The 24425-nt window shown below is 41.8% G+C and overlaps 3 protein-coding genes across 5 annotated transcripts; 2 read left to right on the top strand and 1 right to left on the bottom strand.

The window, feature by feature from the left end:
- The first annotated feature begins 425 nt into the window (after nt 1–425).
- Nucleotides 426–12063, top strand: tbc1d31 (TBC1 domain family, member 31). Of its 2 annotated transcripts, none has more exons than XM_079693710.1 (23): nt 426–862; nt 1682–1822; nt 2665–2780; nt 2913–3091; nt 3442–3593; nt 3686–3845; nt 3929–4135; nt 4411–4569; nt 4706–4785; nt 4878–5024; nt 5330–5463; nt 5732–5865; nt 5952–6131; nt 6221–6453; nt 7426–7498; nt 7631–7710; nt 7780–7915; nt 8085–8177; nt 8490–8618; nt 8804–8998; nt 9266–9329; nt 9510–9695; nt 10701–12063. In XM_079693710.1, exons 1-23 carry the CDS (start codon nt 792–794, stop codon nt 10847–10849), a joined length of 3198 nt encoding a protein of 1065 aa, XP_079549836.1. In that variant the 5' UTR covers nt 426–791; the 3' UTR covers nt 10850–12063. The 2 variants fall into 2 exon arrangements, with proteins under 2 accessions (XP_079549836.1, XP_079549837.1); XM_079693711.1 differs by having other exon boundaries at nt 427–862; nt 3929–4129.
- Nucleotides 12064–13641: 1578 nt separating this feature from the next.
- Nucleotides 13642–18564, top strand: fam83a (family with sequence similarity 83 member A). 2 transcript variants are annotated; one of them, XM_079693712.1, is made up of 6 exons: nt 13642–14090; nt 14209–14328; nt 14944–15062; nt 15274–15441; nt 16229–16353; nt 16894–18564. In XM_079693712.1, exons 1-6 carry the CDS (start codon nt 13811–13813, stop codon nt 18155–18157), a joined length of 2076 nt encoding a protein of 691 aa, XP_079549838.1. In that variant the 5' UTR covers nt 13642–13810; the 3' UTR covers nt 18158–18564. The 2 variants fall into 2 exon arrangements, with proteins under 2 accessions (XP_079549838.1, XP_079549839.1); XM_079693713.1 differs by having other exon boundaries at nt 16916–17081.
- A 134-nt stretch (nt 18565–18698) lies between these two features.
- Nucleotides 18699–24145, bottom strand: cUnh8orf76 (chromosome Un C8orf76 homolog). The gene is made up of 8 exons (XM_079693714.1): nt 23907–24145; nt 23093–23194; nt 21980–22123; nt 21123–21173; nt 20513–20657; nt 20170–20311; nt 19649–19781; nt 18699–19103 (listed from the first exon to the last, which is right to left on the bottom strand). Exons 1-8 carry the CDS (start codon nt 24009–24011, stop codon nt 18930–18932), a joined length of 996 nt encoding a protein of 331 aa, XP_079549840.1. The 5' UTR covers nt 24012–24145; the 3' UTR covers nt 18699–18929.
- Between the last annotated feature and the right edge of the window lie 280 nt (nt 24146–24425).

Here is a 24425-nt window from a genome sequence, read left to right as displayed (position 1 = left end):
TTTGATAATAATTGCGTTCAGCTAATTCAATATAATAGGCCTGAGGGATACATACAGTACTGAATAAGTAAGTATTTTATTGCCAAGTAAGTTTACACATACAATGTATGCTTTGGTGTACGGTGGTGCATACATAATCAACATTTAAATACATTAGTTGTAGGAGATTATCAGAAATATAATATAACGCTTACAAAAAGAAAACTTAGAACAATTGGGAAACTGAATGTTATGATGGAGACTGATTTATTGAATGTTTCCCTTTTCACTAATAATAATACAATAGGTCTATAAAAATCACAAATTATAATTATTTACAGATGAATATTACACACTTATTTTAGGGTCCCTCTCAGTTAACTAGACGCTATTTATGTAGTCCATGAGTGTAGTTTTCAACTACAACTCCCATATTGCTCCGCCTATTTGACGTAATTTTAGGGCGCCTAAATAACTGTTCTCAAAACAACCAAAAACCTCTCCTGTAGCTGAAGTTGAATCAAACTCTTAGGAAGCTTAGAGTCTGATAACCTTTTTTAGGGGCTGTTGAACTTTGATTTACACGAAATGGTGCCGAGCTTTACACCTTCTATCGCGGTAACTGTAGATACGTGTAATGTTATAAAATGAAGCGCATTCGAATTTCGCGCTGTTTGATCCGCCTTTAAAGAGAGACCAGTCTGTTAGCTAGCCATGTTTGTCACCGTAAAAATGCGTCAAGAGCACAAATTAAGCTAAAGAGGAAATTATGTTGTATATTTATGCTGTGAAACCATACAGACATCTTTAAAATGGAGGTGACGGATATCGGAAACAAAGAAGAGGGGAAAGTCTGGCATCGAAAACCAACACCAGGAAAAGGGTAGGTCTCAAATATCCAGACGATGCACCTGGTTAGTGGTGTAATGTAACTAAGTACTTTCAAGTATGGTACTCAAGTAAAACATTGAGGTACTTGTTATTTACTTGAGTATTTTCCAAATTATATTCCTTACACTTCTTTGCAGCTTTAGGTTAATACGAAATATAAATGGACTCATACATTATTATAGGCTATCCAGTAGTTTATAAAGTAATTCAAATGAACCTTTACCAAGTACAACACTGAAGCAATGAACAAATAAATGCACCAATACTTTAAATAAAATAATTTTTAAAAAACTACTAACTTGCTTTTGTTACTTAAAGTATATTTTGATGCTTATACTCTTTTACTTAAACTTAATTACAAATATGAATGCAGTACTTGTTGTAACAGAGTATTTTTACACTGCTTATTTATTGTAAGGGAGTTATGTTCTGTAACACACTTGTTGCACTCCTCATAACGTTACATTTAACCAAGTATGAACTGTAAACATTTGAATGACAAACACTATGTATAAAGTTTAAAGGTATTAGCATATATTCTATACCCCTAAGAGATCCGTCTTTAGATCTGTTTGGTTTTTTTCCAGCCTCTTTTTTGAGTTTGTTTTTTAACCACTAGAGCGCATACATGATTCACTAAAACGTGTTGTTGAGTTTGCATTTCTCCTTTCTAATGCGTGTGTTTTTAATTCAGTATACATGTGTAATTGAAAATTAGAACAATATAAAGTAGCCAGTGATATATCACACTAGCCACAAATAGTAAATAGTTGGTTGAATGTTTTAAAGGTGTGTTGTTTGTCCTCTCCAGAGTGTTGGTGACGGTGGTCCGCACTGCTCAGCAGGCCAAGATAGTGCGTTTTCTCCATGTGACCTTTGACACCACAGGGGACTCTTTCCTGGCTGGAGATCACCATGGCAACATCTACGTCTTTGACATCAGTAGAAACAGGTGAATGACTGATCTCAAAAGCCCCAAAAGAGTTGTGTTTAAGACATTCACAAATATAATGGTCCACTTACTGTCTTAATTACTGTGTACACTTTCCTTATCAATGCTAGTAATGGAAAAGTAATACTGACAATTCTATTTGGAGTGGTAAATACACTTACAAACTTTTTATTTGTCCCAATTTTCTTTTTAATATCCAAGCACATAATAATGTTTTATCATAAATGTATTTTCCTTTCTTATTTAGAGCACAGAACACAGTTTCCTTAAAGGTCACCTATTGTGCAAACTCCTTGTTCATGTCTCTTCTACATCAACATTTGCCCCTCTGTGTAAACAGATTCTGAAAGTTTCAGGAAGAAAGATTCTCTCTCTTTTTCTCCTGATCCTTTTATATAAAAACCTGTCTGAAAATGAGCTGATCAGATGTTGGCCACTTTATGATGTCATAACAATTTTGTTGGCTTGTGTAACCATTAGCCCCCCCCCCCCCCCCCGACCTTATCACCTGAATCTCCTCCTAGAGCACCATTGTGTTCTTTTTAACCAAATATCTCTCAGAGGGGTGTGGGGGGTGGCTCCTTATTTTCAGCTAAAGTAACAGACAGAGAATCAGCACTTTTGACACAGAGGGGATTATGGGATGCTACAATGATCGGTTTGGTGTTTCGGGCCAAACACTTCCGAGACATGTTTTGTATATATCTGAGAACTATAATATATTGATGAGAAACAGTATAATAGGGGACCTTTTAAAGTGATCAGCCCTTACTCCTTAGACTCAGCATGCTTTCACATTTATCTGAGCTTGTGTTTTTCATTGCTTCTTTTCTTCGGTGCAGATTCCGTCTGGTGCAGAAGACGGGGCAAGCCTGCACTGCTCTGGCCTTCAGCCTCCGCAGGACCACAGAGTTCCTGGTGGCCTTGGCTGACTACACCATCAAGTGCTTTGACAAAGGTAGGATAGGAGAACATCCCCACTTCAGTTTGCAAATTGTTATTTTCATAGATGTATGTTTTTTGGTTTTAAAGACTTTTTCTACACGAGTCATTTTTGATGACACCTATCTTTTCATTCCCCTCATTTCAGACACAAAGCAGCTGGTCAGTTGGATGCGGGGTCACGAGGGATCCGTTTCTTCGATCTCTGTCCACAGCTCCGGTCGCTACGCCATCAGCACGTCTTCAGACACGGCTCAGCTCTGGGACATGGACACCTTCGAGAGGAAGAGGAAGCTCAACATCCGACAGTCTGTTGGTATTCAGAGGGTATGCATCCATAAATAAATAAAAAAGCAGCATTGACAGGTAGAAGTTTGATCAAAACGTGAAGCTTAGCATTAATGGGGCACTCTGGGTTTTATCTTTTTTGAAATAGGGGTTTAGGTTTTGTTTGGTTTCATAAATTAAACATATTGAACATCAAACTGAACAAAATAATCATCAATAAAATATAATTATTATATAAATATTGTAGTCTTTTGCCATGTGTAGTCCTAGCCCTAGTTTTGGGTTAATTCTAAGCTATTTATACAATATGTCTCGCACATGTATGGTAGTCAAACATTTTGTATTCTTTTTCAATTGTTTATGGGGACTGCACACTGTTTGTGTTGCAGGTGTTTTTCCTTCCTCTCAGTAACACCATCCTCAGCTGCTTCAGCGATGACTCCATCTTTGCTTGGGAGAGCGACACGCTGTCCTGCAAATACCAGCTCCCCGTCCCCGACTGTGGGCCCAAAGTCTCCTACAAGGCCTTCGCTGTCACACGGTGGGTCTTTCGTATCACTACACCTCAGTTATTATGTAGCTTCCAAAGTACTTTTTCATGATTTATATTTCCCACTCTCACTGTGTCGGCAGCGATGGTAAGAGCCTTGCTGCTGGGGGGCGTTCCAACCTGCTGCACCTGTGGTGTCTGGACAGCAAACAGCTGATCAGGGTGATTCAGATGCCCACGCAGGTCCGAACCGTCAGACAGCTGGATTTCCTGCCGGACAGCTTTGATGGAGGAGCCAGCCAGGTGTGGTAAATGTTAAACATATGATTATATTCTCCACAACAAACATGTCGGGTTTGTTTGAGCATTTCTTTCTGTCTATGTAGACGCTAGGTGTATTGAGCCAGGAAGGTGTGATGCGTTTTATCAACATCCACACCTGCAAGCTGCTGTTCCACATGGGTTCCCACGACGACGCCATCACCACAGCGACGGTCAGCCCCAACGGCAGACACGTGGTGGCCATCATGGATAATGGCAGCATCAATGTCTACAGTGTTCAGAGTCTCACTCAGGAATTAAACAAGGTGGCAGTGAGTTGTGATAACAGATCAACAATGTCAAAGATTCAAAAGTGATGTAAGGTGTTGTTCATTGTGTGTGTGTGTGTGTGTGTGTGTGTGTGTGTGTGTGTGTGTGTGTGTGTGTGTGTGTGTGTGTGTGTGTGTGTGTGTGTGTGTGTGTGTGTGTGTGTGTGTGTGTGTGTGTGTGTGTGTGTGTGTGTGTGTGTGTGTGTGTGTGTGTGTGTGTGTGTGTGTGTGTCGCCCGCCCGCCCGCCCGCCCGCCCGCCCGCCCGCCCGCCGGCCAGCCTCCTCTCTCCAGGGTTGCAGTGGTCTCTGGCGGTGGAGCTGATCAGGACTTGTCTAACTTAAAGGTCAAGGTCAGGTCAGAGGTCGTTCAGAGAGGCAGGCAGACACAGGTGAAGATACTGACACCCCCTGCTTGCTTTACAGCTGAGGAGAAAGAGGTAGGATCAACACTCATCAATGCTGTTCTATTTTAAATTGTCTTAATTTTTTTTAAATCATAGGAATGTTCCACCACAAAGTATCACTTGCTACAATGAGTGGTTTTTCATGTTACGGTTATGCTTCTTTGAACAGAATGAACTGCCTGCTGGTCTGAATAAGAAGAGGTTGGTCGCTCTGCTCAAAGGGTTTGGAGAGTATCCAGCTAAATACAGGTGAAGATTACTTCTACAGGATGAGGATTCATGCCAACCTTTTTACACTTAGTGTCAGATTAACATGATACATTTGCGTTTCTGTGTTGCAGGATGTTCGTGTGGCGGTCTCTGTTGTGTCTCCCAGAGAACCATGCGGCGTACAGCAGTCTGACTGACAAAGGCCTGCACTCAGCCTACCTCACTCTGCAGGATAAATACCCCATCAAAAGTCACAAATTACAGAGGGGCCTGCAGAGGTAAACACACACACACACACACACACACACACACACACACACACACACACACACACACACACACCTTACTCTATTCTTAAAAAAAAAATGTATACTTAAAATCCCACTATATTCTCGCCCATTTACATTTTGGACATTTCAACTTTATTCTCTGCTTTTCGACTTATTCTCCACATTTAACCTTAATTCTCAACATTAGAACTTTTTAGTTTAAAAAAATAAATAAAGGTCTTAGGTCCCTAATACCTCACCCTAATGCCTGACCCTGTTACTGTTCCCTAATTGTCCTCTCCTCCACTCCTCAGGGTTCTGTCTGCCTTAGCTCACTGGGCAGCCATCTTTGGAGAGGTGGAGTACCTCCCCCTGGTAGCCTTCCCTTTTGTCAAACTCTTCCAGAACAACCCCATGCTCAGTTTTGAGGTGGTGGCCACTGTCATAGGTACTGAATGTTTGTATTTATGAAGTAATCTTTTCTTAGTAGGCACAACATTATGAAAACATATTAAATTACATCAACACATATTTGAAAGTATTGTGGCCTTTTTATGTGTAGAAGGTAGCACTGCTACATTCATAAGCCTAAAACCAAAAATCACTGCTACTAATGCGACTAAAGAATGTTGGACTGTTGTCATTTCGGAACTTATTTTAATTTTGTTTTGCTCAGTTTATCAGTCTGTTGATGACTCAGATGTTTGGTTGCACAGTGAATTGGGGTCAGCACTGGTTTGAATACTTTCCCAACCCCCCTCTGAACATCCTGAGCATGGCGGAGAACGTTCTGGCTCATCATGACAAGGAGCTGCTGCAGCACCTGGTGGACTGTGGCATCACCTCCCAGGTAACTGCAGGACAAACAGGCTGACGTGAAACATGTCCCACCCCTGTGATGCTAGCACCTACTATGCATCTCTATATCTCTCCCAGCTCTACGTGTGGCCGCTGCTGGAGACCTTGTTCTCAGAAGTTCTTACTCGTGAGGAGTGGCTCAGGCTCTTCGACAACATCTTCTCCAACCATCCATCCTTCCTGCTCCTGGCCTGCGTGGCCTACATCACCTGCTGCCGGGAGCCTCTGCTGCTCTGTTCCCAGAAAGAGGACTTTGAGGTAAATAGATCAAGTCAGACCCATAGTCGGTAACTGTATGTCCTCCCCCATCTAATCATCCTCCATTGTCCTGTTTCTTTTCCTCTCAGTATTTCTTCCACCATCGTAACAACCTGGATCTGGGAGCCATGATAAAGGAGGCTTACCGGCTCATGGGCAGCACACCGGCTGACATCCATCCCAGGACTTTGCTCTCTGACTTTACCCCACTGACCAAAGGCCAGTACCCCGTGTTCAACCACTACCCAGAATTCATAGTGCAATACCAGAGCCGGGAGAGGGAGAAGATACGACTGCAAGAGATGGAGTATCTCCGTGAGAGGTGAGCGTATAGCTAGAGCAGTGGTTCTCAACTGGTGGGTCGCGGACCCGTTTCGAGTGGGTCGCAGATGTGTGAGTGAAGAAAAAATAAATAGAATTTTATTTTTTGGAAAAACATCAAACTTTTATTTTGAAGGCCCGATTTGGTATCGCTGTGCATGCAGTCAGCGTTGGACTGGAAGTACCGGAGATCATAAACGGTTTTGAAAACTTCTGTCACGTAGTGATCATCTTCTCAATAAAAAATCTTTGCTGAGGTTTTTTCAAGTCTTCTGGCCAATCAGGATCAAGATTGTTGCCGGAAGTCCCCAAGGAGAATAACTTTGTGGTAGAACTATTCTTTATACATCCATGGGTACAACTTCAGATACAAATGAACACATGATGAAATATGACCCCCAGTTTGATGATTGACAGGTCACAGAACAATGGGAGCTATCTACCCTTACCCACAATTTAAAGTAATTCACACAGACTATCTCCTCTTTACTCTTCTCTCTGTGTGGAGCAGCAAGTTCAGCTGTCTAAGTGAAAAACAAACAATGGCATAACATATTGTCGGGTAGTAATAGATTTATTTATTTTCTTCTCAGTGTACCAGAATGCGTAGTTTATGTTAGTATTTCTAAAAATCTCATTAAACCTTTTTGTAATGCATACTTTAGTTCTGTGAAGGGATATAAGGGATATATGCACTGTACTTCACTTTAATTAATAATGTATGCTGAAAAGCGTATATATATATATTACAGTACGATTTTTTGTTAAATATATTTGAGGGGTTCAAAATGTCGGGTTGCGAATTTATTGACAAAGGAAAAAGTGGGTCCTGGTCCTGAGGCCTGACCAGTTGAGAACCACTGAGCTAGAGTATTAACAGTTTTAAGAAGATAGGCAGATTTGCATATGAAATGAGCTCAAATGAGTGTAATATAATACATTTCAAGCTGTAACAGATGTTTTATCACACAAGGCAGGAGGTGTCAGCACTGCACACAGATTGCATGCGTCGCCAGGCTGAAGAGGAGGCCTATTATGCACAACAGGTAGATATTGTTTATCATAAATCCATGTTAAGCACATATTATGTTATGATGACATTCTTGTCTTCCTCGTATAGTTCGTCCTTATAGGAAAATGGTGTGAGCTAAATACATTATTTCTTCATATGAACATAGGAGCTGTTGCAGAATGCAGAGGAACAGCGCAGAAACATCCTGGCACAAGAAGAGGAAAAACTAACTCAGCAGAGAACAAAGTAGGAGCAAGAGAAAAGAGTGATGTGATTTGGCAGAATAGGCTTCTGACACGGCTCTGTTCTCTGCAGGTTGGCAGCCATGAAAAGAGAGCTGAAGGTGAAGGAGCTACAGCTGCTGGATGCGACCAAAAGACGTTTCCTCAAACACCAACAGGACCTCAGAGCCTCGCAGGTTCAAAGGCTGGACCAGGAGATCAGTAAAAAGGTAACCTGTGGAGATGCATTCAAGGTGGTGTTATATAAGAAGGAGCCCATGTTAGAAATACAAGCTGTGCTGATCACAGTTAATGCAGCTGGTGGGATTGTCTGTATGTATTCAAAGGAAATGTCATTTTGAGCACTGACCCAAGCATAACCCACATGTTGTGCTACAGATGGATCTCCGGGAACGAGAAACGGCTACAGCAGTCCAGGATCTGGAAGTCCGACAGATGGAGCTGGAGGCCCAGCGGAAACGACTCGAACAGGTGACCGAGATTCAAAAGACTTGAAACTTCTTTTTACTCGTCTTACGCCTTATCTTTTTATTAACTTCTCCCTCCCTCCTTCCCTCCCTCCTTCCTCTATCCGTGTGAGCATTTATCCCCCAGTGATGTCTCATCTAAAGCTAGTAAACATGTTGCAGTTGAAAATACTAAAAGCATATGTTGTGTTTTCTCATGGGACATTTAATAGAGCACATGTTTGACACCAGTCCCAGGTCAGCCGTTCAAATATTTAGCTGATCAGATTTTTGTAATAATTGTGTGTCTGAAGTGTTTGTTTGTTGTTTCCCTCAGCACCTGTTTAAGGAGCAGGAGCGTGTGGGACGGGAGGTTGAGGAGGAGGTGGAGATGAAGATGAGGAAGGCAGAAAGAGAGGAGGAGAACTACACAGAGCTGTTACACCACACAGAGACCAACATGCAGGTTAGAAGGACTTTCCAATACGCAGCCAGTGTGATAATAACAACATATGTCAGCATTTCAAACACTTGTGAATTCCTCTGACTTCACGAGAAACTCTCAAAGCCTCGCTGGCACGCAAAATCTGGTTTTGGCCCTGCTACCGGTGAGCTTCCCTCGTATGAGTTAACTCTCTCTCACACACGCAGGCGCTGGAGGAGTCCCTGGCGGAGGCGTGCCAGCTGGGCCTGGAGTCGGACTGGCAGAGGGAGGTGGGGGGGCGCCTGCAGCAGGTCCACGCCCAGCAGCAGAGCAACAGGGGGAGACTGGCAGAGAGTCACAGGCAGACCCTGGCAGAGGAGGAGAGGCTGGAGGACACCATGAGGGATGATGCCGGGAGGAAGGTGAGAACTACACGAGTGTTTGCCAAGACAACAATTTAAGTATTACTAATGTACAACTACTATAACTAACAGCATGGGCGTTTTTATTATCTTTAAATAAATATAAACAAATGGCTCTCAAGAAATTAATCTTTGTGATCGACACGCATAATATCCCACCTTCAATCCATGAATTAACTGTGAAACATCACGGAAGACACATTGTGGGGTCTGGAAAATGAAATGTTTTGCTTATTGTTATTCATAAAGGTACTTGTTTCATTGCAGTGGGATGAGGTAATGAATTCCAGAGCTCAGTTACAGGAGCAGCCTCTGTCTTCAGCTGAAACGGGTATGACTCCACACACACACACACACACACACACACACACACACACACACACACACACACACACACACACACACACACACACACACACACACACACACACACACACACACACACACACACACACACGACTTGTTTGCGGCCTGACGTGGATCTAATGTACCAGTGTGTGCTTTGTCTCAGACGTCCGAAGACAGGTGAGGGTAGTGTCGCCTCCTCATCGACCCATACCCGCCCCTTCTGTCAGTGCTGGACCCAGCGCTGCAGGTCCAGACGTCAGGCCCGGCCCTGCCCCCCCCCTGAAGCAGGCACAAACCAACATGGTGTGTCTGAACAGCCGATCGCCTTCAGAGAGCACCTCCACCGTCTGTAAGTCACTGTGGACATTCTCCTGTTTTCTTAAGGTATACCAACAGGTGTGTTATTTTCATAAGGTGACGATACAGACTGCTTCAGCTCAAACGGCTCTCTGATGAAGAGCCACAAATGCAAAGCCGCACAGCAGCAGCAGCAGCAGCCTTGTGTTTGGTGACATGTCTGTGTTGCCCACCATCCAACAAAGTGATCAATTGCAGAGATCACAAGATTTATGTAGTGTGCCTCAGAGCACCGTCTAGTGGACTATGGAAGTACTGCCAAATGGTTATATTAAATACTAATTTAACATTTTCTTTTTACAAAGCTATTTTTCTTTTATATAAACATGCTCAATAGTTTGCAAGAATTAAAAAAACTCATGTAATTTATGCCTTCAATCAGCAGTGGTGTTACAATATGAGAAGTGATGCAGGCTAACAGTTTCTCGGCTTCAGTAATTGTGTGTGTGTGTGTGTGTGTGTGTGTGTGTGTGTGTGTGTGTGTGTGTGTGTGTGTGTGTGTGTGTGTGTGTGTGTGTGTGTGTGTGTGTGTGTGTGTGTGTGTGTGTGTGTGTGTGTGTGTACATGATCGTGTGTGTGTGTACATGGTCGCAGGTTTTGCAAATACTTTCTTGTTTCTCATCTTGCTGGACAAAGTTCTTGCAATTGGGTAACAAAAGGTTGAGACTTTATGAAGCACTAAACCTACTTTTTCGTAGAAGGGGCATTACAAATATTTTTATAAAGAAGATGCTAAATATTTTATCAATAAATTAGCTGTTATTTTTCACAAGCAATCCATTAGTTGTTTGCTTAGCAAAAGAGCAAGAGATGATGTTAAATTGCTCTCAAGAGGGGTGGGTCGAATGGGCAATTACTCTCATGCATACCTTTTTGGTCATCATTCAATCATTGAACTGTTTCATCCATTGCAGCTCTAAATAATATGGCCAGCCTTCTCTTCAGTTAGTGTATGAATAATGTTTCTATGTGTTTGTCTTTCTTTGACTCCTGACAGTTTCCTTGGACAGAGGTCGGGCCCAGCTGGACAGCAGCGAGAGAAATCTGATGAAGGAGATCAGAGAGCTGAGACAGAAGCTGGCTGCCAGAGCCAGAGAGGGCGGCTCCTCCCCGTCTGTCCTCACTCTGTCCTCCGTCTCCCAGTGACAGACTCTGTCCTCCGTCTCCCAGTGACAGACTCTGTCCTCCGTCTCCCAGTGACACACTCTGTCCTCTGTCTCCCAGTGACACACTCTGTCCTCCGTCTCCCAGTGACACACTCTGTCCTCCGTCTCCCAGTGACACACTCTGTCCTCCGTCTCCCAGTGACACACTCTGTCCTCCGTCTCCCAGTGACACACTCTGTCCTCCGTCTCCCAGTGACAGACTCTGTCCTCCGTCTCCCAGTGACAGACTCTGTCCTCTGTCTCCCAGTGACAGACTCTGTCCTCCGTCTCCCAGTGACAGACTCCGTCCTCTGTCTCCCAGTGACAGACTCCGTCTCCCAGTGACAGACTCCGTCTCCCAGTGACAGACTCTGTCCTCCGTCTCCCAGTGACAGACTCTGTCCTCCGTCTCCCAGTGACAGACTCCGTCCTCCGTCTCCCAGTGACAGACTCCGTCTCCCAGTGACAGACTCTGTCTCCCAGTGACAGACTCCGTCTCCTAGTGACAGACTCCTTCCTCTGTCTCCCAGTGACAGACTCTGTCTCCCAGTGACAGACTCCGTCCTCATTCTCCCAGTGACAGACTCTGTCTCCCAGTGACAGACTCTGTCTCCCAGTGACAGACTCATCCCTGTCTTCATCACAGAAACATATTCCTATCTCAGACTACAGAAACAGACTGAGGAGCATCCTGGCTGCTGACTGTCAGAGTATTCCTAAAGCATCCTCTAAAAACCACTTGTTCTCATTCTGTGTGCATTCAGTCCTCTGACTGGTTCCCTGGCTCCATCATCTGCTGAGTTCTCTGGTAAAACCCTCACTAGCAGCTACAGTACCATTCATTTTCAACTCAGTTCTATCTGTGGCCCTGGCCAAACAAAAGCTAGAAGCTGTATCATCCTCTCTGTCTGTAACTGCTGAACACTACCCTGTGTCACAAAGTGATGCAGCACACAACACTTAGGTACTTTGTATAGCTGTATGATAGACATCTGTTAGTTTGTTTACAGAGCAGTGGAACATCTTTGTTTACCTCCAAATGTGTTATTGTATCATTCCAATGTAGTTTTTTTTTCATTTGTACACTTTATATTCATAGTTGTAGGTTATTTAAGTATTCTTGCTGGTGCGCCATTTAGCATTTTTATTTCAATGCATTTTCTCTCATTTTATTATTTATAATCTGGTTTGGATAAAAAAAAATGTAAAACCTAATTCCACTTTCTCTTTTATTTTGCTTTTAAATAATTTATAGAAAGTAGGGTTTGGGGAATAAAGGATCTTGGTAGAAGTAAGATTTGCTTCTTCTAGGATTCTGTTTATCAACTTCCAAAAATGTTAATGCTACTAATGGACGGTATATCTACACACCAATGAAAGACGTGTTGATCATTATTGCGTTGCATTACTTATTAAAAATTCACCAAAAAATACCAGTTTTCACCTTAGTCTGTAAAATGCATTTTGGAAATGGCTAGTTTCTAAAAGCAGCTAGCATTATCTTTCCAAATGTTTCCAAATAACAGGTTATTTTTACATAAATTGAACTTGGTCTTGAAGTCACAGAATTAACAAATACTAAAAGGTTATTATTAAAAAGAGATGTGTGCAGTAGCATGGACCAGTGTTTTTACTTAGGTTTGCCCTGTGTGTTTACACAAATGCCTCAGCTGATATAACTTTATTTATTTAACCAAATATAACCAACATTTTACAACAGCAATCTTGCCAAGAAGCCAACAAAGTAATTCATCTTGTTCCTGCAAATTACGTACTTGCGTCCAATACAATGCAAAAGGTATGAGGTTAAAACAAATGTGCACGCATCAATAAAGATTTGTAAGTGCGTGATTCAAACAGACAACAGACATGACAGGTTGTAATGTGTTGTAGCTTTTGAGTCCATCCTGCAGGTCATGCAAAGACTTGCAAAGAAGGGAATTCAGAGATTCCTCTACATACTTGAGTAACTAGCCTAGAATGGCCTTGAAATACACCAGTGCTGCATCCCGCTCATATCAAGAGAGAACTGCCACATCGCATTTATCAATCGCAAAGCTGATTGGAGAAGATCCTAACAAAAAAAGCACCTCTAAATACCGAATCTGGATTATTTTGTAATGCATTAGTGAAATACCCAAATATTTACACCTCTAACAGATAGTGTGTTAAAGAGACAACATTAAAAATGCTAATCCAGTTCCTACTTTAGACATCACTATAAATGAGGGATGTTTGTTGAGTTGCTTTGTGTTCATGTGCTTTTGACAATCAAAATCAATCTGTCTCTTCACAAACCAGCTGCAGATCAGGTTGGACTGTACTCCGACCAGCAGAGTGTTCTCACTGTCAAACAGCTGAGAGTCCGAGTTTGTCTCTCCTCCCTGGGTGTGTCTGGAACTCTCTGTCTTTTCTTTTACTCCCATAAACATCAGGTGCTGTTTGACATGAGCCGTAACGACAGCCATCCCCATTCCTGTCACTCAGCCCTTTCTCTCCCTGCACCCGTATCTGTCCTCACCTGCTCTAATCGCTCTCAGGCCCTTGAAGCAAAAATTGTTAAACAAAGTTCTTCATTTATGTTCATGTTTAACCAGAAATGCACACATTGTAGGAAAAAGCAGAAATGTCATATTTCACAAATAAACGTAGCTTACCTATGGATAGATTTTTGTTACATGTTTTCTTGTGAATTCTCTCCTTTTTTTAACACCTTATTGCATAACTGTTGCTCTCACCTTTCCTCACGTGTAACCATATTGTTCTCAGCAGGGGCGGGTCTAGGGTTTTCTCCTTACTTCTGTATATGGTTCAACCAGTAGTTCTTTCATTTATGTAATGTCAGAGAAATGCAGATCACCCAGGCTCTTGAGGATCATGCACCGCCCGCCTTTGATCAAATAATTGTCTGATGAGAATATTTTACCTCTTAACAAACTGAACAGCATTAAGTCCATCATCCATGGATGCCAGCAGTCAGTCAGTGCTGTGGTACAGGAGGTCGAAGCCCCTGGGGATGGTGAGGCGGCGGGTTCAGGACCTCCGCATCCCCTCCTCTTGCAGTGACTTCATGGCCAGCAGACCCCCGTTGGACCTGAGCCACAACGAGAGCGCCCGGCTGGCCGTGGACTGCCTGCTCAACCGGGGTCTGGAGGGGTACGGAGAGATGCTGAGTGCAGAGGAAGAAGTGGACTTTCTCTCTGAGCTGGAGAAGAGTTACATCCTGGAGAATGGCAGAGATGGTTAGTTTTTGTTTTTAGCTTGCTCTTTGCTGCCTGAGGTTTGAACACATCGGTAACCAATAGATTCAGTAATTGGATTAAAAAAAGATCATTATTCCTGGTTTGTTTCTTTTTGTAGCTGATCCTGGTGCCTGTGATGACGGACACGAGGTGGACACCCTGTCTGCTGGCTCCCAGTCTCCCATAGCACGTTCCTCTGAGGATTCTACTGTGGTCGGTTTGGACCTGAGCCCCAAAGGTGGGACAAGACTTATAACATAAAATCTGATTACCTTTATTCATCCCACATAGGGGAAATGTACATTGTTACAGCAAAAGTGAAGAGACAAAAAAGAAAACACTAGTTCGTCCACAAAAGAAACTATTCTGAAATAAGGAATTGAATACAATCTTTCTGCTGTTTCTACATTTACAGTGTAATCTCTAATAACATGGGGAATTCAAATTGGTAATGTTCTTTATTTGTGAAAACAAAACGACCTGAATGTGTCACTTCACATAGGGCATGATTATTTTTCATAGAGAAAAGTCACCAATCATAAAGGAGTTCAAATGTGATGTGTGTGACTTGCAAAGCTTCAAACAGGTCCTTTATCACCTGAATTTTAAGCTAACATAATTATTTTTAATGTGAAATTTGGTTTCACGTATAAAATCAAAGCATCACGTGATTTATTTGACATGTTAAAGTTTTAATTTACATGTAAGGTTACACAAATGTGTCTTTCATCCCATGTCAATTTTAAGATAAAAATGCGATTTTCAAATGTGAAATCACAACACCAAGTTACATTTTTTTGTAAAGTATCAAAGCATGATCTCCACTCTCCACTCATGTCCATGTCTCTTCCAGATGTGAGGCGGACTGGTTCTTTGCTGGACGAGCCAATCGCTGAGCTCTTCTTCCAGTCTGGCAGCCCAGCAGGCAGCATGAAGGACCTGGTCCGAGGGTTCATCAGGAAGGCTGCCATGGTGGGTGTGTTTCTGTGTGAGATGAGGAGAGCACTTAGTGTGTTTCCTCGTGTGCCTGCACATTATAAGAACATGCCATATCATGCATGCCTGTACATGTGAGGGATTATACAAATGTGTAGCCCTGAGTGCTGTGACGCAGTGAGTGATATCTGTCTGCACAGGTTTTTGTTATAGTGATTGAAATCTTAAATGAAATGTTTGTAAGCAGGCCCTGGCCATAGTGATGGACACCTTCAGTGACGTAGAGCTACTCTGTGATCTTCTGGAGGCCAGCAGGAAGAGGAATGTGTCCGTCCACCTGCTGCTGGATCATCTCAACTTGAACCTGTTCCTCAGCATGTGGCAGGACCTCAAACTGGACAGCAAAAACTTCCCTGTGGGTCTCTTTATCTACCTCTTTCCATCCTCCTGTCTGTCTGAGCCTGAAAGAATTCACCAAAACTTGGTTAGGGGGGAAAAGCACCTGTTTGACATTCCTTGAGTGCAGTATTTTTATTATTTGTTTATTATTTGTATTTGCTAATAATCATGCATGTTATGATATTTGTTATTATAAATAAGGTAACAGTTGGACAGGTTTACATTTAAGCTGTTCTTGATGCCTTTAGGTTGTGCAGATTTGTGTGTTGTTTTATATATTATATAAGTCTGTGTAAAGTGTGCGTAGTCTTCATTCTAAAGCCGAAACGTTGTTTTTTAACAATACATGCATTTAATAATATGCCTTGTGCAAAGACTTGATGCGTCGCTCGTAAAAACAAGAGTTATTGGGTATAGTATAATTTCCAAAAAGGTGGGGATAAATTAGGTTGTCTGAGTCATCACCCCGACAAACTTCAGTTCTGATCATCGCTATCAAATACTCCTTTTCAGAATTTGCACTCTAAAAGTGTGTGTGTGTGTGTGTGTGTGTGTGTGTGTGTGTGTGTGTGTGTGTGTGTGTGTGTGTGTGTGTGTGTGTGTGTGTGTGTGTGTGTGTGTGTGTGTGTGTGTGTGTGTGTGTGTGTGTGTGTGTGTGTGTGTGTGTGTGTGTGTGTGTGTGTGTGTGTGTGTGTGTGTGTGTGTGTGTGTGTGTGTGTGTGTGTGTGTGTGTGTGTGTGTGTGTGTGTGTGTATATATATATATATATATATATATATATATATATATATATATATATATAGAAGCTGTCGGTCCGCAGTGTGGAGGGACAGACCTACTGTACTAGGACGGGCAGGAAGCTGACAGGACAGGTTTCTGAGAGCTTCATCATCACTGACTGGAGCGAGGTGCTGACCGGCTCTTACAGGTACACTCTACACGCTTTAATAACATCTGATGGCATGCTAGGATTAGTTATGACATGTTAATATGACTTATATTGAGATATTCATTTTGAAAAACATATTATATTATTACACTGAACAAAAATATAAATGCAACACTTTTGTTTTTGCTCCCATTTTTCATGAGATGAACTCAAAGATCTAACATTTTTTCTATACAATATAACCATTTCTCTTAAATATTGTTCACAAATCTGAAAAAATCTGTGATAGTGAGCACTTCTCCTTTGCCGAGATAATCCATCCCACCTCACAGGTGTGGCATATCAAGATGCTGATTAGACAGCATGATTATTGCACAGGTGTGCCTTAGGCTGGCCACAATAAAAGGCCACTCTGAAATGTGCAGTTTTGCTTTATTGGGGGGGTCTGGGGGGGTCCGAAAACCAGTCAGGTTTAACCCTAACCCTAACATGTCACCCACTGACACATTAAAAAATGTTTTAGGGTTTAACCCTAACCCTAACCCTAACATGTCAGTGGGCCCGTTTTGATCTCCTCAGTTTCTCCTGGCTGTCCTGGCAGGTCCATCGTACTCTGGCAGTTCTTTTGAGGGGCAGCGCGGTCAGACCTGTCCATCAGGAGTTCCTCAGGCTGCATTCCAGCTCCAAACCCATCCCTGGCTTTATCTCCTTTATCACCGTGCCCCTCCTCCTCCCTCTTTACCAAACATTACAGGCATCTCAAAACGCTGAGCTGAAATCCAGCACGCCCACAGCACCATGCCACAGTGCTCCTAAAGGGAAATCACAAAACCCTCACACCAAAGTAAAAACGCTGGTTTCATGCAATCCACAGAGCACAGATTTGGAGTGCCCTCAAAGGGCAGGTGAAGGTACACACATGCATCAAAGACGGACACAACTGTACCCAAAACCACTTGGACCACTGCAGAGCGCACATCAGGGAATGGTAAAGCATACAGTGGGAGAGCACAAGACAAATGTTGAGAAGCATCAGATCCAGAGTCACTCAAGTCCTCTCAGCCCGACACATGTCTCATATGTTCAGTCACAGCTTACCAGCCTTACCATCACCACTACAACTGAACAAAATGCTGAAAGGTCAAACCCTCGACACACTGCTTCTCCCGCGTACAGAGAGCTTAGGACTGCCAGTGAGAGGCCAACTCTCAGGACAAATCAACAGCACCATAATGACAGGTTTCTGTTTCGCCAAAGGAATGGGAAAACCATGCCTCTGGAGGGGATGGCTGCCGGCCTGGAGAGACAAAGACAACATTGGAACTGCAACTTTAAACCACAGGTGGACTTTCTATCTGATAATCCCAATGTCCTGCCTCCTTCCACATCACAGCAAAAACCAGCAAAGACAGGCCGGTGGTTCCCTCTAACACACACACGAGAACACACATCTCGGCTGCAGACTGAAGTATCGTCTCTAGAACGCAGGAGGCAAGATCCAACCCAGAGACACCATCAGGTTTCCTTCGAGTCCCACCCTACAGCAGAGGCTCTGAGTCCTAAGCCTCGGATGGACTCCCAGCTGTTCTCACCGTGGACACATCTGCAGCCCCCCCCTTCTCAACAAGCCAGGTCCCCTCTCATAATGAACTTGATACCCCAGAGCAGCACTGGAAGACCCAGACCTGTGGCCCCCCGCAACTCCCTCCTCACCACCTACAGGACAGACAGACCTGGGGGCTGGAGGACATTTCACAGTGACAGGACTACATCATTAGGAAGGAGCCACAGCTTGACCGACAGACACCGAGCAGGCCCTCCTCCAAATGTACCAAAGATATGAAGATTACTTTCACTTATGGTGTTTAATTTGTGGACACGTATTCAACTTCACAGTCTACTCATACAGGTCAACAAAAATACTTTATTCATCTGAAATTCTATTCAAAATAGTGTATTAGGAAGCTTTTTCCAGAAGTCATTTAGCTTAGTATAAAGACTGGAAGCAGGGGCGCAGCAGCCAAAATGCGTGTTTATATTGTTTATTGTCTTATTATCATTATTGTTAACAGCACACACATTTGCAGTTTGACTCTTCTTCTAATTTTCACATGGTGGTAGTTTATGGTATTTATGGCACATTATATGTCCGGGGTTTGTGGATGACAAAGCCTGATCTTTTCTGTTGACCGCACGGTCTTACCTTGGTTATTGTTTGTTCATTTTCTTTTCTTTTTTAATCCTAAAACTTTAACGTCAGTTTCCTGAAAATGTTAAGGCATGAATGACATTTCCGCGAATACAATTTGTATCAATCATATATCACTTTGCTGGTGGTCCAGAAAATAATCCTTGTCATAAATCATAACACACACACTATGAAGTGGATATTTGTATCTGCTTTATTAAATACTCTACTGTATCTGTGCTTGAATAAAATGAATACAATTCTGTGGAAGTGTGTGAGTCAAAACAGTTGAGATATTTCTGAGATTGTCAGCATTCAAATGTACTGTGTGAATGTATGGGGTCTTGTTATGATATCAATATTGTGGATTTCCCACTCAATTTCTCCTGCTCTTTGGTGGGATCTGCACAGGGACAGGGTCTTCCTGTCAGTTCTCTGTGGACGTCTGTGTCTGAGGACGGCCGTCTGTTTCTAGCACACCAGTCAGTACGATCCTGTTCCACCAGCGCTCCTTGAAGCTCTGCAAACACACACTGGACAGACTCTCCCCGTCCTGACTGTCCTCTCTCATTTTGTCTGGGATCAGGTCCTCTGACACCACCTGGGAGATCACAGTGAGAAGGTGAATGTGTGTTTCTAGTGGAAACTAGGGGTGGGAATCACCAGGCTCCCCACGATACGATACTATCGCGATACTTAAGCCACGATACGATAGTATTGCGATTCTACGATATGCTAAGTATTGCGATATGATATATTGCAAATCACATGGGTTATATCCATGTCCGTCTTCCCTTCCTGGTTAAAAAATGTATTTGCAATATGAATAGTTTATGTAAATAACCCAATTTGTGTTATTTGAACCTGAAAAGGCTTTTGTTACTTTCATTGCAATTGTATACATGTCTTAACGTAACTTCCTGTTTTATATATGACCATCTTTCGGAGCGATATGCTACAGTTTATATAAAATAAATAAATAATAATAATAAAAAAGTTGATATGATAAAATATCGATACTTGGGATCCGTGTATCAATACAATATCACCACGCAAAGTGTCGCGATACTATGCTGTATCGATTATTTCCCCCACCCGTAGTGGAAACTGTCCATATTCAAGGCAAAAACAGGAGCACATGTTCACCTCAGTGAGAGTCTGCAGGGTTGTTTCTTTGGGATTGAGCCTCTGCAGCACCTCATCTGTCGTCTGTAGGGTGCTTTCAGTGCGCTGCAACACAAAGGACGACTGCTGCTGCCGGAGGAATCTCAGCAGGAGTCTGAGGGAGATATTCAGACACCACGATTTACATTTCAACTGTGAGTTTCGTCAGAGTATTCACAGATTATTGTGTAGCTTGATGTGGGCAAAAAATACCACTCTGATCTTGGTGCGGGGAGGTCAAAGTCTCAGGATAAAAATCTGTATATATGATTATCTGGATGAGCTGCAGATGTGCGGGACAACTGATTTTAAAAAAGGATATGTCTTGCTGAAGTGTTGATCAAAATGATCAGGGGTGCAAACTTATTTCTTTAAAGAAGTTCATAAAATATCCAATATTTCCAGTGGATTTCAACAACTCCAATATATTTAATTGTAGTTCTACCGACTTCTATTAGTAAGTTGTCTAATTTGTGCTGTGTATTAAAGCGTATTTACTTTACCTTGTCCTGATGAAACAGGTGCAAGCTTTCAGCCAGACTCTGTCTCCATGGAGCTCTGCTGCCTCCTCCTCCTCCTGCTCCTGAATGTCTCCATCATTCTGTGTGTTCTCTGCTGGTTCACAACTCTGTGAAGAACAAGATCCTAATAAAGGAAAATACAACAATCAAATAAAACCAATGTCAATTTGTTCTATTTTTCATTTATGCATTTGTTTTTTGCTCAAATTAAGCGATTGCAAAGGCGTTAGTTCAACATATCAATAAACAACAAAAAACCTCCTGCATTGTTGACTTTTAATATATGATACGAGTGCTAGATGAGAAGAAATGGAGCCCATCCTACCTGAGGTTCTGTTGCTGTCCAGCAGCTCCAGACACATCTGTCCCAGGTTGAACCAGTGCCAGGGGTTGAAGGGCAGCAGGCTGCAAAGCTGCTGCAGGCAGGACATCCTCGATGCTAAGGCTCCAAAATGCTGGTGGATCCTGACCTTCAGTGAAGGATTACATTTGAATTAAAGGAACACCTATAAAATGATAATATTAACATGCAATCATAATTCTGTTACCCTGAAATCATGAAGAAAACGTTATCTTTCTCACATGCTTTCACAGTGAAGGAATAATTCAGTAACGGAGAACATTTCTTGATGAGTTGATGTAAAAGGGGGGTCGCGTTTAACGACAGCAAAACTATATAAAATGACGTGAGAATGTTTTAGCATTAGTGTTTGAAATATTACAGTTTTAGTGTAAATGTGCTTGGCAAGTAGTGAGCATATGACTTGATAAATGAGACTTGGATTACAGAGCATGAGTTTCTATACGGGTGTTTTCATACATTCTTTCTTCTTTGACCGTTATGCAAGGAAAACAAAGCTTTCTTTGAGGATTCAAGGTCACACAGGTAGAGGAATTTATTAGAATGATTTGCTTGTGTTCTTGCTAATGCTTACCTTAAGAAGCAGGATGCTGATCAGGTGACAGGTGTTGGACGCGTCTTTGCTCTGCAGAGAGATCATGTAGACTGAGTTCTGGTCACTTTCTAATGCGAAGCTTTCACACTGGTTTCTTATCTCATTTTATTAGAGCTATGGAAATGCAAATGTGACTACGGCTTTTTAATACCGGAGCTTTCCAGAATCTGGGGCACATAAAAACACAGACACACTCCTCTTTAATGGCGCAGAAATGTGAGGAAAAGGGCAATAGTAAGGCTGTCCCAGGGAAATTGTCAGGTTTACTCATACATCATTTTAATAGGTATTAAGCCATTGAAGGCACACAACTAACATGCGGTGAAAAGAACAATGGCTACCTTGAAGTTAAGAAATAAAAGTTTAATATTTGCTTTTATTGAAAGTGTATTGTATCATATAATACACATATGTATACTGTTTAAACTTCAACCTACCATGTGACCTACTAGCCACTGCCTACACGAGACAAAATATCTCAAATGGTGAATTATTGTTTTTGTCCTTGTTGGTTTTATACTAGTCATCTACTAAATGTTGTGCACAATTTGGAAAAATAACTCATTGCGAATATTTTACATAATATTGCAATAGCAATATATATTATAATATTTAAAGGATCGATATAAAACAAGGAATTTTAGTCTGTAGGATACCGGATTTTCTGCAGCAACATAATACTTCATGAATGATACTTTCATATATGTTGCATCTACCAGATATTGCACTACCACATATTGCGATTTTGATTGATTGTGAAGCCCTAATTTTTGAAACACCAAACATACAGATAGGGGACTTGCAGTCAGAGTAGGAAAAGCTCATTGGAGAATTACCAGCAGGTCGGTCAAGTGCAGCGCCCGGTCCCTCTGTCCCAGTTCGGTGCAGCATCGGGCCATTCCCTCCAGCACATCTCTCCTGATGGTCAGGTTGTTGGCAGAGTTCAGCTCCAGGCAGCTGTTGTATACATCCAAGGCTTGCTAAACCCACCGCACAACGACAACACAACATTTACATTCCTCAAAGGGGATAACAGATCACATGATCGATATGGGACTAGGGTCGGAACAATACAGTACAATTGGAAAAGATGGAAACTTTTTAATTAAATAAAAGCGTTAATTCTTACATTGAAAAATAATGTTCTTTGAAACATTAATAATAATAATAATACATTTTATTTGTAAGTGCTTTTTCAGGTGCTCAAAGACACTTTACAGTTTTATAAAATAGGAAATAAAATAAAATATAAAAAGTTGAATTAAAATATTAAAACAACATTAGACAAACTTATAACCAAGACATGCCATCGGGCCGAGTGTAGTACACATAATGTCACTATTAAAAAGTTACATTTTTGTAATAAGATTTTATTGAGAGAGAAAATGTTTCCGGATAAAAGCTAAATTTGTAAAATGTAATTAAATGTAGCATCCCTTTGCAACCCCGAAGGTTACAGTGTGTGTATAATTACATATCATGATAGCAGAACTGTGTTGCTCTAAATACAGCAGATTACAGCTGTTTTGTATTTTAACATCTAAACCTGGTTTCACAAGGAGGTTTGGTGTGATGTAGTTATATGTTACTTAACTAGTCTTTTTTCTGTTATCTTGAAATGTTGCTCAGTAGCACACGGCTGAATATAGTTAATATATTCCTTTTTGCTCTGTTGGGTAGAATATGTCAACGTGTACATGACAGGAATAAGTAATGTAACCAATGCTGGATGTTGTTTACATAGCAGCAGCTCTAAAAACGTGCAAATACCGGCCCATGACAACAGTGCTGCATACTGTAACAGTCCCCGTGAACCAGCAGGAACACATTGAACTCAGAGTATCCACTTATTTGTATTTAACTTGTTTTCAACTTCACTGGTCAGTAAAACAATTCACAATGGTCGGTGAGAAGTATTTAAAATGAGGGATAATCGACTGTCTTAATACCTGATAGTTCCCTTGTTTCAAAGCCAAGTCTCCTCTGAACTTATACACCTTCTGCTTCTCCAAAGGATCATCTGTACAGAGAGCAGAACTCTCACAGAACCACTGCAGAGAAACAAGACGAAGAAATAAGGGTGTACTCTGCAAAATAACTAACGCTGTCATGTAGGGTACAAGGAGCATACCTGTTGTTTTTAAAGTCTGGTAACCTTATTTGAGTATATCATGTACTGCGATAGCTTTATGCAGTGGTAGAAAAAGTATTCCGATTATTTTTTGGAGTAAAAGTACTAATACCAAACTTTAAAAAAGAACACAATTTCAAGTAAATGTACTGCAACAAGAATGGTACTAAAGTAAAACGACTCTTCACATTTAAGTAATCATAAATAATCATATATTTTTAAATAGTTTCCTAAGTGTTGTTCGTCAAAATCTGAATGTTTTAAAGTAAATAGTAAATCAATCTGGAAAAATAAATGTAGTGGAGTTAAAAATACCAAATGTGCCTCCAACATGTAGAAGAGTAGTACTAGTACCTCAAATGTGTACTTAAGTACATGACTTGAGTAAACGTGTACTTAGTTACTTTCCACCACCACTGGCTCTATGTTCGTGGAGACAGGCCATACTGTTTACTAAAGAGTTGACCACAGCTAGCTTGCTGCTTCCTTTCATTCATAGCCTTTTCCCGCCACAAGACCTGGGTGGCTTCTTCAATGCCCTGCATCAAATACTACACACAGCAGCTGCTTGTTTATCCAGTAACGTTACGTTTATAACGTTGCTGTGTATGGTTTGTATTGAACAGACTCGCCTCTGGTTCACAGCGTTTGGCGTTGTAATGGGACAGAGGCACGGCGACTCGGTCTTTCGCCTGCAGAAACACAGAGTCGTCGAACGTGCTCCCAAATATCTCCATCGGGAAATCACGAATAACTCCCTACTATTAATATTTAACGCGACACAAACAAATGTCTATCTGAAACTCATGCAGGTTTGTTTACACCCTCATGGGTACTTAAGTGTAAAGTGCACAACGGATACAACGTCGAGGATGAATACTAGTTCCGGGCAGAAAGGTTCCGAGCGACGAAGGAAATGGGTTACACAGTATATGGTTACACGCAGCAAACATGAACACAAGATTGATTAAACTGAAACTCAAATGCCAAAAACAATTATTGTTGAAGGCAAGTGTGTGTCGTCATAATGCCCAGCCAAAAAACGGAACCCACCAATAAGTAGGCCTTTTCACACATATGCATTTAGAGGAAATGATATAAGTGTAAATGTCATTCAATCAAAAAATAAATACTGATGGCGGCACATAGAA

The sequence above is a fragment of the Notothenia rossii genome (assembly GCF_949606895.1).
Source record: "Notothenia rossii genome assembly, chromosome: 7".
Classification (NCBI taxonomy): Eukaryota; Metazoa; Chordata; class Actinopteri; order Perciformes; family Nototheniidae; genus Notothenia; species Notothenia rossii.
This window is presented reverse-complemented; position numbering and strand designations above follow the sequence as displayed.

What these genes read in the sequence shown, in the direction of transcription:
- cUnh8orf76 (XM_079693714.1), bottom strand. Translation starts at nt 24,011, where the DNA reads ATGGAGATATTTGGGAGCACGTTCGACGACTCTGTGTTTCTGCAGGCG. An exon ending in TCAGCATCCTGCTTCTTAAG is followed by an intron (nt 20,658 to 21,122) that starts GTAAGCATTAGC and finishes CCTTCACTGAAG; the next exon opens with GTCAGGATCCACCAGCATTT. An exon ending in GGACAGCAACAGAACCTCAG is followed by an intron (nt 20,312 to 20,512) that starts GTAGGATGGGCT and finishes TTCCTTTATTAG; the next exon opens with GATCTTGTTCTTCACAGAGT.
- fam83a (XM_079693712.1), top strand. Translation starts at nt 13,811, where the DNA reads ATGGATGCCAGCAGTCAGTCAGTGCTGTGGTACAGGAGGTCGAAGCCC. An exon ending in TCATCAGGAAGGCTGCCATG is followed by an intron (nt 15,063 to 15,273) that starts GTGGGTGTGTTT and finishes GTTTGTAAGCAG; the next exon opens with GCCCTGGCCATAGTGATGGA. An exon ending in TGGACAGCAAAAACTTCCCT is followed by an intron (nt 15,442 to 16,228) that starts GTGGGTCTCTTT and finishes ATATATATATAG; the next exon opens with AAGCTGTCGGTCCGCAGTGT.
- tbc1d31 (XM_079693710.1), top strand. Translation starts at nt 792, where the DNA reads ATGGAGGTGACGGATATCGGAAACAAAGAAGAGGGGAAAGTCTGGCAT. An exon ending in TTGATGGAGGAGCCAGCCAG is followed by an intron (nt 3,846 to 3,928) that starts GTGTGGTAAATG and finishes CTGTCTATGTAG; the next exon opens with ACGCTAGGTGTATTGAGCCA. An exon ending in CTAACTCAGCAGAGAACAAA is followed by an intron (nt 7,711 to 7,779) that starts GTAGGAGCAAGA and finishes TGTTCTCTGCAG; the next exon opens with GTTGGCAGCCATGAAAAGAG.